The 15594-nt window shown below is 30.3% G+C and overlaps 2 protein-coding genes across 2 annotated transcripts in view; both read left to right on the top strand.

Moving 5' to 3' along the window:
- LOC109841775 lies at positions 989-1549 on the top strand. Its single transcript, XM_020410714.1, has one exon. The coding sequence runs from the start codon at positions 989-991 to the stop codon at positions 1547-1549; it is 561 nt and encodes a 186-aa protein (XP_020266303.1).
- LOC109841774 (RNA pseudouridine synthase 3, mitochondrial) overlaps positions 2989-15594 on the top strand; it is a 36902-nt gene continuing 24296 nt past the window's right edge. Inside the window, 6 exon segments of the mRNA XM_020410713.1 lie at positions 2989-3010; positions 3101-3200; positions 3809-3926; positions 11218-11418; positions 11420-11674; positions 11753-11821. Of these exon segments, the coding sequence (XP_020266302.1) occupies positions 2989-3010; positions 3101-3200; positions 3809-3926; positions 11218-11418; positions 11420-11674; positions 11753-11821 (765 nt within the window).

Here is a 15594-nt window from a genome sequence, read left to right as displayed (position 1 = left end):
AAAATTAAAGAAGCAAACAAGTCGAAACTAGAAAAACAGCAGAAAAAAGAGTTATTATATTGTGAACTTCCAGAATTTATGTCTGAGATTCAACGATAAAATGTTGGAGTCCAAGAAAATAAAGACATGTGATAGGTCGTATAAATAGTGTTAATTCAATTGAAGGGGAGAGATACTACTTACGACTTTTACTTACTCACATCAGATGCCCTACCTCATTTGAGAATCTATTGACCGTGGATGGAATTCAATGCACGTCATTCAAACAATCAGCTTAGAAATCAGGTTTATTGGAATCAAATAATAGCATTATAGAATGCTTAGATGAAGCCATCATCTTCCAATTGCCAGCAACCCTTCGCTGTGAACTTTATTGGTTCACTTGAGCCCACAGATATTAATAAATTATGGCATCGATACCTTGACTCATTATCTGAAGATTTCTTAAGGAAACCTAGTGCTACGAGAGTTTTAATGATAAACGACATTCTTTACAACATTAAATTCTTCTTAGAGAGCATGAAAAAGGATATTAAAATTTTTGATTTACTACCTGTTCAACCTAACCCTAATTTAAAAGGCAGTTCATGCCAAGAGAAATTCAAGATGAACTCGATGTACAAATTCTAATTGAAGACCTTAATGCTGAATTAACACTCAACTCTGAATAATATAATGCATACATTTCCGTGTTAGCATGAGTTCAGGCAAATAAAAGTATGGTTTTCTTTATTGATGGGCCTGGAGGAACTACGAAGACATTCTTATATCGGGTTTTATTTGCCAAAGTAAGATTAGAAGGGATGATAGCTCTTGTTATAGCGACATCGGGCATAGCAGCTGTAATAATGCCTAGAGGCTGAAGAATATATTTCAGATTTAAGATAAAAATCCAAACAAAATAATCATCTATGTGTAGCATATCCAAGCAAGATAGAGCCTCAAACTAATTAAGATAGCTAGATTAATAATTTGGGATGAAACTCTAATGGTTAAACGTGTTACAATTGAAATATTAGATAGAACATCAACGGATATAGTGGATCGAGGTAAACCATTTGGTGATAAAGTAATTGTATTTGGTGGGGATTTTAGACAAGTTTTATCAATAGTACCCCGTGAAACAAGATCACAAGCTGTTAGAGAAAGTTTAGTAAGCTCATATTTGTGGAATAAAATGGAAAAGTTGAAGCTACCAGAGAATATGAGAGCAATGACAAATTCAACATTTAGCGACTTCCTTCTTAGAGTTGGGAATGGAGATGAACCAATGGTGGCTGATGGCCGAATAGCGTTGCCTGCTCCTATTTTAATCAAGAATCAAAGTGATGATTTACCGAAAGATTGTCTCATACATTCAATTTTTTCATCTTTAGATGAGAACTTCCAATCCATTGACTATATGAAAGGCCAAGCTATCCTCGCAACAAAAAATGAATATGTAGACATGCTAAATGATAGAATCATAAAACAGTTTCTAGATGAAGGAAAAGAATTCTACAGCTTTGATGAAGCAGTTAATGATACCAATCATCATTACCAGCAATAACTCCTTAATACGTTACTACCAAATGGACTACCACCCCATAAGCTGGTATTAAAGAAGCATTGTCCTATTATTTTACTAAAGAACCTAGATCCGACTACTAGGCTATGCAATAGAACAAAACTGATATGTCAAGATTTTAATTGTAATATAATTCATGCTAAGATCACAAATGAGCCAACATGCTAGGAAATAAGTTTTCTTGCCAAGAATATTTTTGTCTCCAACAGAAGATGATGGGTTCCTCTTCAAGTTCAAACGCAAGCAATTTCCAATATAGCTATGTTTTGTAATGACAATTAATAAATCCAATGACAAACAATACCTAATGTAGGCATCTATGTAGCTCAACACGTTTTCTCTCATAGTCAGCTATATGTTGCTTTATCACAAGGGACTTTAATGAGAACAATCAAAGTCCTGATAACATCGGACGAAAAATTTAAAGAAGATGAAAGATACATGAAAAATATGATATATAAGGAAGTTCTCCAACCAACAAACAAGTAATTAACTTAAAAGTCACAATAGCTATTCTAGAGGTAATTAATTTATCATAATAATTAGCTATATTTATTCATGTTCATTTCTCTAATTTATAATTTTCATTTTTGTATAACTTTTTTTGCTTCAACATGCACTTAAATTTTTTATCACTCAAACTATATTATGATTTAATAATATTCTAAACCTTATGAGAAACAACAATTAATAAATTTATTTTAAAGGCTATAGTATATTCTAAGATAGTGGTCAAGACTAACATGTATATTTTAATCTAATTTACAGGAAATATGGCTACCACTAACGAATGCCAAATTCAACACATCCAAATAAGCCAGCTAAAGAAGTTGCAAAAAGAATGGACAATTCATCTTAACATCCATTGAAGTGCAGAGGCCACTTACAGTAATGCAAAAGGATCATAGAAATTACTAAGGCTAATTCTCACTGACACTAAGGTAAAATAAAAATATTCTTTATGTTATATTACTTACACAACATTCCCAGTGATCATATAAGTATTGTTAAACCTCAATATCTATTGGGTAAATTACATTGAAACCCTAATAACTTTCAGAATGCCTTTTTGTGTAGTTTTTCTGTTTACATATAACTAATTAAAATATAACATATAGCTTAGTATTAATTAATTATATTTTACAACCATTGATCTTTAATGTTAATAATATTTATAGGGTAATAAAATATAGGGATTTATGTATGGAGAGACTATTGAAAAGTTTAGAGATATGCTTTGAAAGAATCAAATTATTTTTATTTTAAATGGAGAAGTGAAAGGAATAAACACAGTTTTTCCAAGAGTCCACAAGTCACTTGAATTAATATTAATAAAAGACATATCTATCAAAGAAGCACCAACTGATTTTCATTTGAAAAAAATATTGAACAACTTTGTCCCAATTGAAGAAGAATTTTCTATGGAAGATGCAACAAAAGTTAGTAAGTACTTAAAATTTCATACTTTATTCTTCAATACAAAACAAGATATTAATTTATAGAGTCATAAACTTTTTATAAAATTACTTGCAGATGTTCTTGCAATAACAACTAACGTAAAGCTGATGATCAACTATATTACAAGACATAACAAACTAGACAATAAGAGGGAAATCACGATTATGGATAAAAGGTACATTCATGATACTTATTTTCAATATCATAAAAAAAAAGATTAGCAATCTTTCTTTTTCATGTACAGTGGAATGACTATGCGTGCAACTTTATAGGGGGATTTGGCTACAAATGAAGGATTTATTGAAGCCAAAATCAAAGATAAACCTATAATAGCATTAACAGATTTTAAAATCTCCATCAACGCTCTCTATATATAAAAAATCTCTATATATCATAACAAAAGGATCTCCATCAACGCTCTTTATTAATGTAAAAAAATTCAAATTAGTGATATTATGCATACATCACAGAATTCAATACATGTACAATATTAGAAACCTATTCTTATTAACACAGTTAAACCTAACTAAATTTTGTCATTATACAAACATGCTATTGCACATTTAAGTCAAAGATAACCACTATTTTAAATAGACTCGAGCCATGGTTATATACTTACAAAGGCTGCAACAAGAAAGTAGATAAAGATGTTAATAAAGAGTGTCTGAATGATAAATGATGTAGAATTGTTGATAACTCAGTATCAAGATTAAGTAATATATCTTTTTTATGACATGAACATAATATTAATATATATCTAGAAATCAACAATGAAAACTACAGGTGTGTAGTTAAGATTCTCGTGAAAAATGACATGGACAATGCAAGGGTAACACTATTTTATATAGCAAAAACTCTTATTGGATGCACAATAGAAGAATTCATTACAGAGAAAGAAGAGGTAATTCCTAACTTTATTCAAGTAGAGCTCTGATACCAACTGTGACGCCCCTGGGTTCACACAAGGCTGCAGTCCAAGGTGAAACCAAGAATGCCAAACCTGCCATGCACCACACAGTGCAACAACATGTTTCACCATCACAATTAACATCTATCTAGTAGAGTCAACAATAGGTGTAGGTACAAAAGCAAGTAAAAGATAATACAAGAAATAACTGATGAAATGATAGTGATCACATTAATATCTCATCATCCAACATATGGAAATACATAGTCAATGTCTGAATAGATAACTGGAATACTCAACAAGTCTCAAATACAAATATCTGATAAGAGGAAATAAGGCACATAGCTTTTACAACTTCTAGAATAAGACTCTCAAATGTCTAAACAAAAGTCTACTGTGGAACTCCAAAAGAAAATATAACTAAGTAGACAGCTGAAGCTAAAATGCATCGCCATCAACCTGCGACTCTTCGGGCTCCTGGCTCGTTACCTGAAAGGGGGAGGGACAACGAGCGTCAAAGCGCTAGCGAGCAACATCACAACCAACCCCAAGGGAACAGGGCTCGTTGTCTAAGAAAATACAGATAATACATAATAGATCTAAAATCATTGATCTTGCTAAAGAGGATTTTAGTATTTAGAAATTTACAACACGAGCATAGGTACGTCGAGCGAAATAATCCAAACAAGGAAACCCTCATGTATATACCTTGCATCTCAAATTGTAAATCCCTAAACACCAAACCCGAGGTTCTAGTACAGGAACAATAATAAAAGAAATACAACTAATCTCAGAGCATAAGTACAGCGCCATATCATAGCCTACATGAGTATCATGTTATTACTTACACGAATATCATGTCATAATCTATATAAGTGACATGTCATAAACTCCTGTGAGAAAGTCATATACAGGGTTAAGAAATATGTCCGATACAGGAATTAGATACTGTGGTTTCCAAACACATGGAATAAGTGGCAAATGTCCAACACGAGGACAAAAATGGATTATAGTCCAACACGAGGACTTCTATGGATTATAGTCCAACACAAGGACTGTGCAACAGTGAAAAGTATATGTGGAAAGATATACATAATCTAAACTCGCACGCATCTCGGTGTACATGTCTAAACTTGTGTCAAAAGTCAACCCACATGTACAGATAAATCATTAGCATGGTAAACTAGTGTCAGGTCATCGAGGCGACCCTGAAAAGCAACTCAAACAGATCAAGAATATGTAAAACATCTCATCAGTCGACTGATGTGTCGACTGATGACGTCAGTCGACTCATATATCGACCGATAAGCTCACGCAGCACAGCCTCAGCTCACCAGTCGACCGATCTGTCGACTGCGGAGCTGAGAAAACACAATCAACCCGTCAGTCGACTGATGCTGAAAAATTTGGCCCGTCGGTCGACTGATCAGTCGACCGATTGACTGTAGAAACTCTGCACAGGTTGATTTCTACCATACAATCTATCTAAAATCATCCCCATCAATTCCAAGCATAAAGATACTGATATTAACATGTATGAACTAAACTGAAACGAAAATTTCATGTATAATTACATAAACAAAACCCTAATCATGTGCATTCATGTTTTAAAACATTTTTAAAACAAAACTCGTGTTAAATCTCATAAACAAAACCCTAATCATGTGCATTCATGTTTTAAAACATTTTTAAAACAAAACTCGTGTTAAATCTCGTTGACCATCAAAAAAGACGTCAAAATTCCTGGTGAAGTTAGATGAGAAAACAAAAAGATGAATGAGGCGAAGGAAATATAATAGCACAAGAAATCCAACTCCCGCCTTATATCACAATCGATGTAGATGATGAAGACGCTACTCTAGAATTGCTTAAGAAAAAGATAAAGGTGGAGAAAGATCGATATCGGCTCAATTAAAATATGAAACAAAAAGAATAAAGGATAATATTTTTTTGAACATTTTATATTATATCTTAATATATTGAGTAGAGTTAGGGATTTTTATAAGGGATTTTCCTGCAAAATTTTTAGTAGTTTTATATGCTAATGTGACTGCTTTTATCATATAAAATTATATTATAGTTACCATTAATTTTTAGTTTTTTATCTTTTTATTATTTTAAGTCTATCAATTGATGTAGGCTAAGATCTCATATATATCATGTTTGTTGTACTTATTTTTTTTATATTTGCTTTTGAGATTGTTTATTACAAAATATGAGCTTATAAAGTCCCAAAGTGCTATGGAGTTTTGTTTTCAATGCAATAAGAAATGTCATTTCTTTATTACTGGACCTATAGTTCATAATGATATGGTTATTCATGCTTTACTCTATATTATAACTTGGGATTAGTAGAGTTTGGAATATGACATGTAGCATCAACTTAAATTATTTTCTTTTACTATTCTGCTTGAATATATTATTATGTCAATTGATATTTTTTTCTTAGGGAATCAATTAAGGTATCCCAATTAAATATATTGATCCCAGTTTAGCATAAAAATCTATTATATTGATTTTTTATAATGTTTAAATAAAAAATAGCAAATCTAAGAATCCAATTTTACAGATTTAAACTCAAAATGAATCTGACTTATTTATAGTAATAAAATAAATAAAAAATAAAATTATTTTGGTATTTAAACACGTGTATTGCACGTGCATAAAAACAAGTAAATGTGAAAAAGGATAGATGGGATTGAAAGTACATATACTATGTGATATAATAATCTTTTACTAGGGTATACATTAAAACAAAACTAAAAAGTTTAAAAACTCACCAGAAGATGACAACTGATCTTCCTCCTACTCTAAATTTTTTAACACGTGTCATATCATCTAATTTGTCCTTTTAATTAAATTGCTATTTTATCTCTACTTTAATTCAAATAAATATATTTATATATGGAAAAATTAATTTATAATCAATTAGAATGACTTTGGTAATATCTTTAGTAACAAATTCAAATCACAAATCAAATCCAATCTTCTCATTTAGACATTTCTTTTCAATATATGAAAAAAATACATTTTTTATTTTCTTAAAAAACCAACAAATATATTTATCCTAAAATTCTATTTTATTTTTCTGGTCACTTTTCCCATCTCAATTTTTTTACAATTCGGTTTTCCCTTCTCAATTTTTTAAAGAACTCCGAATTATTATTTTGATCTCCGATAAATACATCATGTAATTAATCTAGCACCATCCAATATTTATGCTTATTTTAATTTGTCTATTTTTTAGATTTTAATTGTTTTCAAATTGTTTATTTTTTAGATTGTTGATTTTTAATTCCTACTCCAAATTATTATTCTAATTTCTAAAAAAACACATCAGACAATTAATCTAACACCATCCAATATTTATGTTATTTTAATTTATGTATTTTTTCATTTTAATTATTTTTAAATATTTTATTTTTTAAATTATCAAATTTTAATTTCTATGTAATTTTATCTTCAACCATGTTTCGTTAATTGCTTGGAGGAAAATAATTCAGGTATTTCATCTATACTCGACAAATATAATTTTCATTTTTATAGAATTTTTAACTTTAATTGTTATGAAATAACGTTAATATTTAGATACTTATTCTACAACATCGAATAATTATTTTCAATTTAATATTTTAAATATTTTTTATATTACTACAGAAAAATAAATGAACGATTTTTAATCTTTAACTCACAACAATTTTGTTGCTTAGAGAAAATAATTTAGATATTTAATATATTTAGATATTAAGTTTAATTAAAAATATATATTTTGGTTTTTAAAATATTATAGGAATTATTGATTTTATTTTAAATTTGGGTATTATTTTTTACCTCTTTTAATAGTTTTCAATTTTTTTTCAAGTTGTCAGTTTTTTTACCTATGCAATTTTATCTTCACACATGGCTCTTTAATTGCTTTGAGGAAAATAATTCGATTTCATCTACCCCTGTCTGATATAATTTTTGTTTTAATTTGTGTAGTATTGTTTTAGTTTTAATTGTTATAAAAAATAATTAATTTTTTAGAACTTGAAAATTTTAATTTCAATCTACACATTACAATTTGAATTTTTTTTTCATTATATAAATGGAAATTTTTATTTTAATAATTTTAAAATTTAATTTGGATTTTATTATATTTTTAGATAGTTGTGAAAATATATATTTTATTATTTATAATATTTTTGTAATTTTTTATTATATTTTTAGATAGTTGTGAAAATATATATTTTATTATTTATAATATTTTTGTAATTAAAATAATTTTATACTTATCATAGTAAATATGTATTCAATTTCAAAAATATTATAGAAATTATTATATATTTTTATAATATTTTTTGGGTTTTTAAATTGTTACAAAGATTAAAAATTAAAATAAACATTTTTGGTTTAAAAAATATTACAATAATTATAATAAATTTTTTAAAATGTATTTAGGTATCTTTGAATATCTTTGGCAATATTTTTAGTAAGGAATTCAAATTAGATATCTAGATATAGAAAAAATTAATCTATAATCAAAATTTTAAATATAGAAAAAAATCAATTTATACTCAATGACAGTATCTTTGACAATATCCTTAGTAATAAATTTAAAATCATAAATAAAATCAAATCCCCTCATTTAGGCGCTTTTTTCTATTCAAATATTCAGAATATAGAAAAAATCAATTTATAATCAGATATTTAGATGCAAAATTTTTTAATTTATAATAAATATAATATCTTTTGCAATGGCTTTAGTAAGTAACTCCAATCACAAATAAAATAAAATCCTCTCATTTAGACATTTCTGTTCAAATATTCAGATATAATTAATTTATAATCAATTATAATATCTTTGGTGCTAGACTAAATCAAAATAAAAAATATTATAGTGATTGAAAAATATTTAAAAAATATTCTTGTTTTTAAAAAATATTACATCAACTATAATAAACTTTTGAAAATATTATCAATTTATAATCAAATATTCAGATGTAGAAAAATTTAATTTATAATCAATTAAAAATAGCTTTGACAATATCTTTAGCAACTAGTTCAAATCACAAATAAAATTAAACCCCCTCATTTAGGCATTTCTTTTCAAATTAGATATTTAGATATAATCAATTTATAATCAATTAGAATATCTTTGATACTAGATCTAAACCATAAAGCGTAATAAACTTTTGAAATATATTTTCTCTATTAAAATTTTATAAAATTTTCTAAAATTTAAATTTTGAATTATAATATTTTAAAATTTATTTTAGGTTTTTAAATTGTTACATTGATTAAAAAGTATAAATAAAAATGTATTTTCAATTTTAAAAAATATTACAATAATTATTATAAATTAAAAAAATATATTTAGGCATTTTCAAAATTTTAAAATGTTTTGGGCAATATCTTTAGTAACTAATTCAAATCACATATTCAGATATAGAAAAAATCAAACTATAATTAGATATTCAAATATAGTAAAAAATTAATTTATGATCAATTAAAATATTTTTGAAAATATATTTAGTAACTAATTCAAATCATAAATAAAATAAAATCCTCTCATTTAAACATTTCTTTTTAAGTCAAATATTCAATTATAATCAATTTACAATCAATTAGAATATCTTTAGTTCTAGATTCAAACTAGATACAAAAATATTACAGCGATTAAAAAATATTGCAGCAATTATAATAAATTTTTAAAATATATTTTATTTTTTAAAGTTTCTACAAATTTATGAAATTAAAATTTTTGAAATATAATATTTTAAAATATATTTTGTGTTTTTAAATTATTATAGTGATTAAATATTACAAATAAAAACTTACAATATATATTTTTCATTTTTTGAATTTTTAAAATATCTTTAGCAGTATCTTAACTAACTAATTCAAATCAGATATGCAAATATGAAAATATCAATTTATAATTAGTTATTCAGATGTAGTAAAAATCAATTTATAATCAATTAGAATATTTTTAGTAATATCTTTAGTAACTAATTCAAATAAGAAATAAAATTAAATCCCCTCATTTAGATATAATCAATTTAAAATATTACATTGATTAAAAATATTTTTAAAATTATTTTCTATTTTTAAAAATGTTATGATAATTATAATAAAATTTTAAAAATATATTTTCTATTTTTAGTAATATATTTTTAAAACTTTTGAGTGTGTTTCTTTTGTAGTTTTCTAAATTTTCATTGTGTTTTTAGTGTAATGCATAGATACATTAATTAATAGTGATATTGAAGAGTAAGTCGTTCTTAAGATGTATTAGGCTATAGTTAAGTGTGTACATCACTATTCCTAGGCAATATAGTTTATACATGCAAAAGTTTTCAAACAATTGATATAGTGGTTAAAAGTTTTTTGACTTTAATGTACTATTATTTATAAATTATATTTAATGTGAACCCACCATATAATTTTGACTGTGGTCATTATAATTTTAATACGTTTAATCGATTGACTATATAAGTATATAAACCATATATTACTTTATTTTCTCGCATGAACTAATATTTGGCACTTAATAATTTAAATTATTACTTTTAAATTTAATATAAATAGGGGCTTTAATAACATTTATTTATTTACCTACAAGATAATACAATTTCAATTCTAATTTTTTACTTGAGATTTATTTTATAGTTACGCGTAACTAATATAATAATTATTTATGCTTAAATTAGGATGATTGTAGTTGGTCACTCACTATGAAAATATTACATGGCGAAATATATCATAATCTCCCAGCTCTAATTTCATTGTAGTTGGTCACTCACTATGAAAATATTACATGGCGAAATATATCATAATCTCCCAGCTCTAATTTCACAAGAAAATAATCATTCATACTTTCAGTTTTACTTCTATAATACGGAGAATGAGCTATAAAATTGAATAAGAATATTAGATAATGTAAATACGAGTGAAACCACAACTAAAAGTTAATGTGAATATGAGTCAAACTACAACTAAGAGTTAATGTGAATATGAGTCAAATCACAACTAAAAGTTTAATAGGCACATTGCATGTAAATTCATATGCAAAATTCCATTGCGAATTGAATGATCACCCATCTTTTAAAGATTTTAAGATATTAATAAAGAAAGATATTGTACTAGATCAATATGTTTATAACTCATAAATAGTAGATCACGTGACGATAGTCTAGATTTATAGAAACAATGATAATATTTTATTTAAAAGAGAGATTATTAAGTTGATAATCAATCCTGCAAAAAATTTTATTTTTTATTTTATTTTTATCAATTTCAATAGCATGATATTCAACCACGTGCACTGTACGTGCACTCCAACTGGTCAACCCAAAACCCCAAGTTTGCTCCGGCGAGCAGCAACTACAGTAGAGACCCCCATCAAAAAAAAAAAAAAAACCTTCATGCTCGCCCTCCGCCTCCGCCTCCACCGCCGCCTGCCGTGGGCCCACCTTCAGTCCCCCGTCGATTCTCCCGCGTTTCTCCCTCCGTCGGCGGCCTCGGCCGAACCCCTAGTGATCCGAGTCAGCAGCCAACAAACATCGCCCCAGTTCTCGGCACGCCCGAAGCCCGGCCCAAAGCCACGTCAGCTCCTCTCCCTCCCTCCCTTCCCTTCGCTCCCCAACCCTCTCCCTGGCCGAAAACTTCGATCGGATCGGGTCACGGCGATTTCATGGGTGAAGCACTATTTCGATGATGTGGAGTCGAGCGTTGTTCAGAGCCATTTTAGGAAGGGGATGGTAAGATTTTTGAAAGGTATAATCTTTTAGGGGATGAAAGGATTTTTGTCAAAATTTTAGTTTTGATTCTTTGATCAGGTTCATGTGGAAAGCCCAGGGAGTAAAACCTTGCCTGATGATGGAAATTGCCAAGCCTGCTTGAAGAAGGTACCAAACTTGTAATTTTTCCTTAAGGGCCTGTTTGGTTCGTTTCCTTCACTTTCCATAGATTATTTTCCTTCACTTTCTTGTGTTTCCTTCACTTTCCTGAAAAATGTTTCTTGTGTTTGTTTCGCCCAAAAATATGTAGTGAAAGTACTTTACATCATTTTCTAGTGTTTGGTTTAACTTGAAAAAAGAAGAAAATATGTAGTAAAAGTACTTTACATCATTTTTTAGTATTTGGTTCAAACTAAAAAATTAAGAAAACTTGATTGTGGTCACCATGGTAAGATTACCATCCAACATAATAGTTGTGCTTAGAAAAGGCCATTATTTCATTATCTGCCTCGCCATAAAGTTTATAAAGCAATGTTGGCTGCAATATATTGCCTCGCCAATATATTGTTGCTATAAACTTTGGCTGCATATCTTAAAAATAGCCCATCATCATAACACAAAATATGCATACCAACCAAAGGCCAACCAAGAGCTGAAACCAAGGCCGAGAGCAGGTTGAAACCATGCACAAAATTAAAACAAAGGCCAAGCATCAATATAAAACCAAATGCCAACCATAGCTGACCAACAACACATAATAGTACCAAGAGCTGGAACCAAGGCAGAGAGTACAATAAACCTGCACAAAATTTAAATAAGGGTCAAGCATCAACTGAATCCGAAGGCCAACCATAGCTGACCAACCAAAGGACAAGCAAGAGCTGCAAGAGGCCAACACAACCAAATCCCAAGCAACAAGAGGCTGCAACCAAGGAAAGCACAAAATCAAGAGCTGCAAGAGGCCAACACAACCAAATGCCAAGCAACAAGAGGCTGCTACCAAGGAAAGCACAAAATCAAGAGCTGCAAGAGGCCAACACAAGCATCAACTGAATCCGAAGGCCATCATCATAGCTGACCAACCAAAGGAAAGCAAGAGCTGCAAGAGGCCAACACAACCAAATGTCAAGCAACAAGAGGCTGCAACCAAGGAAAGCAACAAGAGGCTGCACAAAAAACACAACTGAAACAAAGGCCAAGCTGTGCCAAAAACCAACCACAGGCTAACTCAACCAAAGACCAAAGGCCAACACAACCAAATGCCAAGAAATAAGAGGCTGCAACCAAGGAAAGCAACAAGAGGCTGCAAAAAAAAAACACAACTGAAACAAAGGCCAAGCTGTGCCAAAGACCAACCACAGGCCAACACAACCAAAGACCAAAGGCCAACGCAACCAAATGCCAAGAAACAGGAGGCTGCCACCAAGGAAAGCAACAAGAGGCTGCACAAAATACACAACTGAAACAAAGGTCAAGCTGTGCCAAAGACCAACCACAGGCCAACACAACCAAATGCCAAAGACCAACCACACACCAAATTTAAGGTTGCAACCAAGGAAGGCACAAAAAAAAAACACAACTGAAACAAAGGCTAAGCTGTGCCAAAGGCCAACCAAAGAAATACACAACCAAAGACCAAAGGCCGACACAAACATGCTGTCCAAAGGCCAAACAACATGAGTCCAAACAAACACCAATTGCTACATGTCAGGTAGACAAAGAGGCTGCACAAAAACTGAGCTCAAAAGGGCCAAACAAGCCAAGATGGAAAGCAAACCAAAGCTCATAAGAAATTATAGAAAATATGCTCAGAAAAGGCTCTTTTCTTCATTATATGCCTCGCCATGAAGTTTATAATAGCAATGTTGCCTGCATATACTGCCTCGCCAATTGATTACTAGTATAAACTTTAGCTGCATATCTTCAACAATGAAGCCCATCATCATAACACATAAAATGCATACCTCTTTAACTTTAATTCATCGAGGGAAAATCATTATAGAACCCCACTTGTAAACCTGTCAAATTTAATGTTTGCCTTCAAATTAATTTTTCAATTTGTTTCTTAGTTCGTATTCAGTTCATCAAAACCCAAAGCCATGCTCAAGGACAAGAAAGTCCATAACTATGAACCTATCAACTAATTGAATGCAGACAAGGAGTTTCTAACCATAAAAATTGATTCATTTCCCATCATTCAAAGAAATAAAATGTTTTTCGACTATACTAATTTCTTTTTACGCAAACTGTGCCTTTCATTCATGATAAATTTGCATGGAAAAAATTATAACGTAGTCAAACAGACCACGAAATTGCTACTAATATTCTTAAAATTTATAACACGAGGTTGTTTAAGCATGATAAATTTTGCAAACTGTGCCCTTCATTCATGATAATCGATCTTCATCAATTACTAATTTGTTTTTACCCAAAAACCAAAATGAAATTGCTACTAATATTCATGTTAGCATGAACTCAGATCAATAGTTGAGGCAAGCAACCAGAGCAAATATATTAAGCTGCATAAAATTAATGCCCAAAATCGAAGCTCAAACAGATCAAAGCTCAAATAGACCATGAAAATCCACATGTTAGAGCTCAAAATCCGAGAAAAAACAGTGCTCAAATTGGAGCAAGAGCTGAAGATCTCAAAAATATAAGGCGTTTAGGGTTTTTTTTTACCTGAGTAGCGCGCAAGATCTCAAGAACAGTGACCTTTCAAATTCCCAAATCAACCGCAAGATCAAGAACATCGACCTTTCAAAATCCCCAAATCAACCGCAAGCTCTCAAGAATAGCGATCTCCTTTCAAATCCCCAAATCAACCGCAAGATCTCAAGAACAGCGATCTCAAGATCGCAAGAGATCAAAACGGAGGAAGATCGATCTCGCTTGCACAGGAGAATGGCATCAAGAAGTGAGAACGAGAGCTGGAGGAGCAAAAAGCCGTGCGAAGTTGATGTGGAAAATCGGGGTGGAAGCGAGAGCAGGTGGCGGGAGAAAATGGAGGGAAGGAACGGCGCGGTGATCAGAACCCTAGGATGAAAGGAGAGGGAAAAAAAAACGAGCTTTGATCACTTTCCACCAAAATCGGCGTTTTGGGAACGGAAAAGAACTTTCCGCAAATCACCACTTTCAGCACCCTTTTCTTTCGCCGCTCAAAATGAAACAAACATCCGTAAATAAAAAAAACTGACAGAATTTTCAGCGTCAGTTTTAAAATGGGATTTTCCTTCACTTTCAGCTCAAATTTATGCGAAACAAACAGGCCCTAAAATGAAAATTTGATGGTATTAGGGTATTTTTCATAGGTTAGGCTGATAACTGCCTTATAAAGGAACCATCTTTTTCAAACTTAAGCACTTTTAGAAGTGACTTTGCCCGGATTCCGTGGTTTCCCAATTTTATAATTTTATTAGCCTTCGTAAAGGAAACTCCTTTTTTGAAGTTATGCATCAGGAGTTTGTGTTACAATTATATTATTCAAGTCTTTCCCACCATTTGATGATTATATGGCATTTTTGGTAGCTTAGGCTCTCACCTACATTATAAAGGAAGAAGAAATTTTCTAAACAAACCCATTCATAATTTTTTTTTCTAAAAATAGACCCCCTTGAGTTTTTTTTTTTTTTCAAAAATTGACCCATTTTGTCTTAATCCGGTTTCTAAATAGTCGGGGTTGCCAACCCCGACTATTTAGTGCATAGAATGTTAGGGTTTAGGGTTATAATTGGGGGTTTACAACTTCCTAAATAGTCAGGGTTGACAACCCCGACTATTTAGGAACCGGATTAAGATAAAATGGGTCTATTTTTATAAATAAAACTCAAGGGGGTCTATTTTTAGAAAAAAATATGAATGAGTTTATTTGGAAAATTTCTTCTGGACAATCTTTTATTGAACTGTCCTGTGAGAAGAACACATTTGCTTCAGTCAGTGCC

Source organism: Asparagus officinalis, chromosome 5 (genome assembly GCF_001876935.1).
Source record: "Asparagus officinalis chromosome 5, Aspof.V1, whole genome shotgun sequence".
NCBI classification, from domain to species: domain Eukaryota; kingdom Viridiplantae; phylum Streptophyta; class Magnoliopsida; order Asparagales; family Asparagaceae; genus Asparagus; species Asparagus officinalis.
The sequence above is the reverse complement of the archived record's forward strand: the minus strand, read 5'-3'. Positions and strand labels throughout refer to the sequence as shown.

What these genes read in the sequence shown, in the direction of transcription:
- LOC109841775 (XM_020410714.1), top strand. Translation starts at nt 989, where the DNA reads ATGGTTAAACGTGTTACAATTGAAATATTAGATAGAACATCAACGGAT.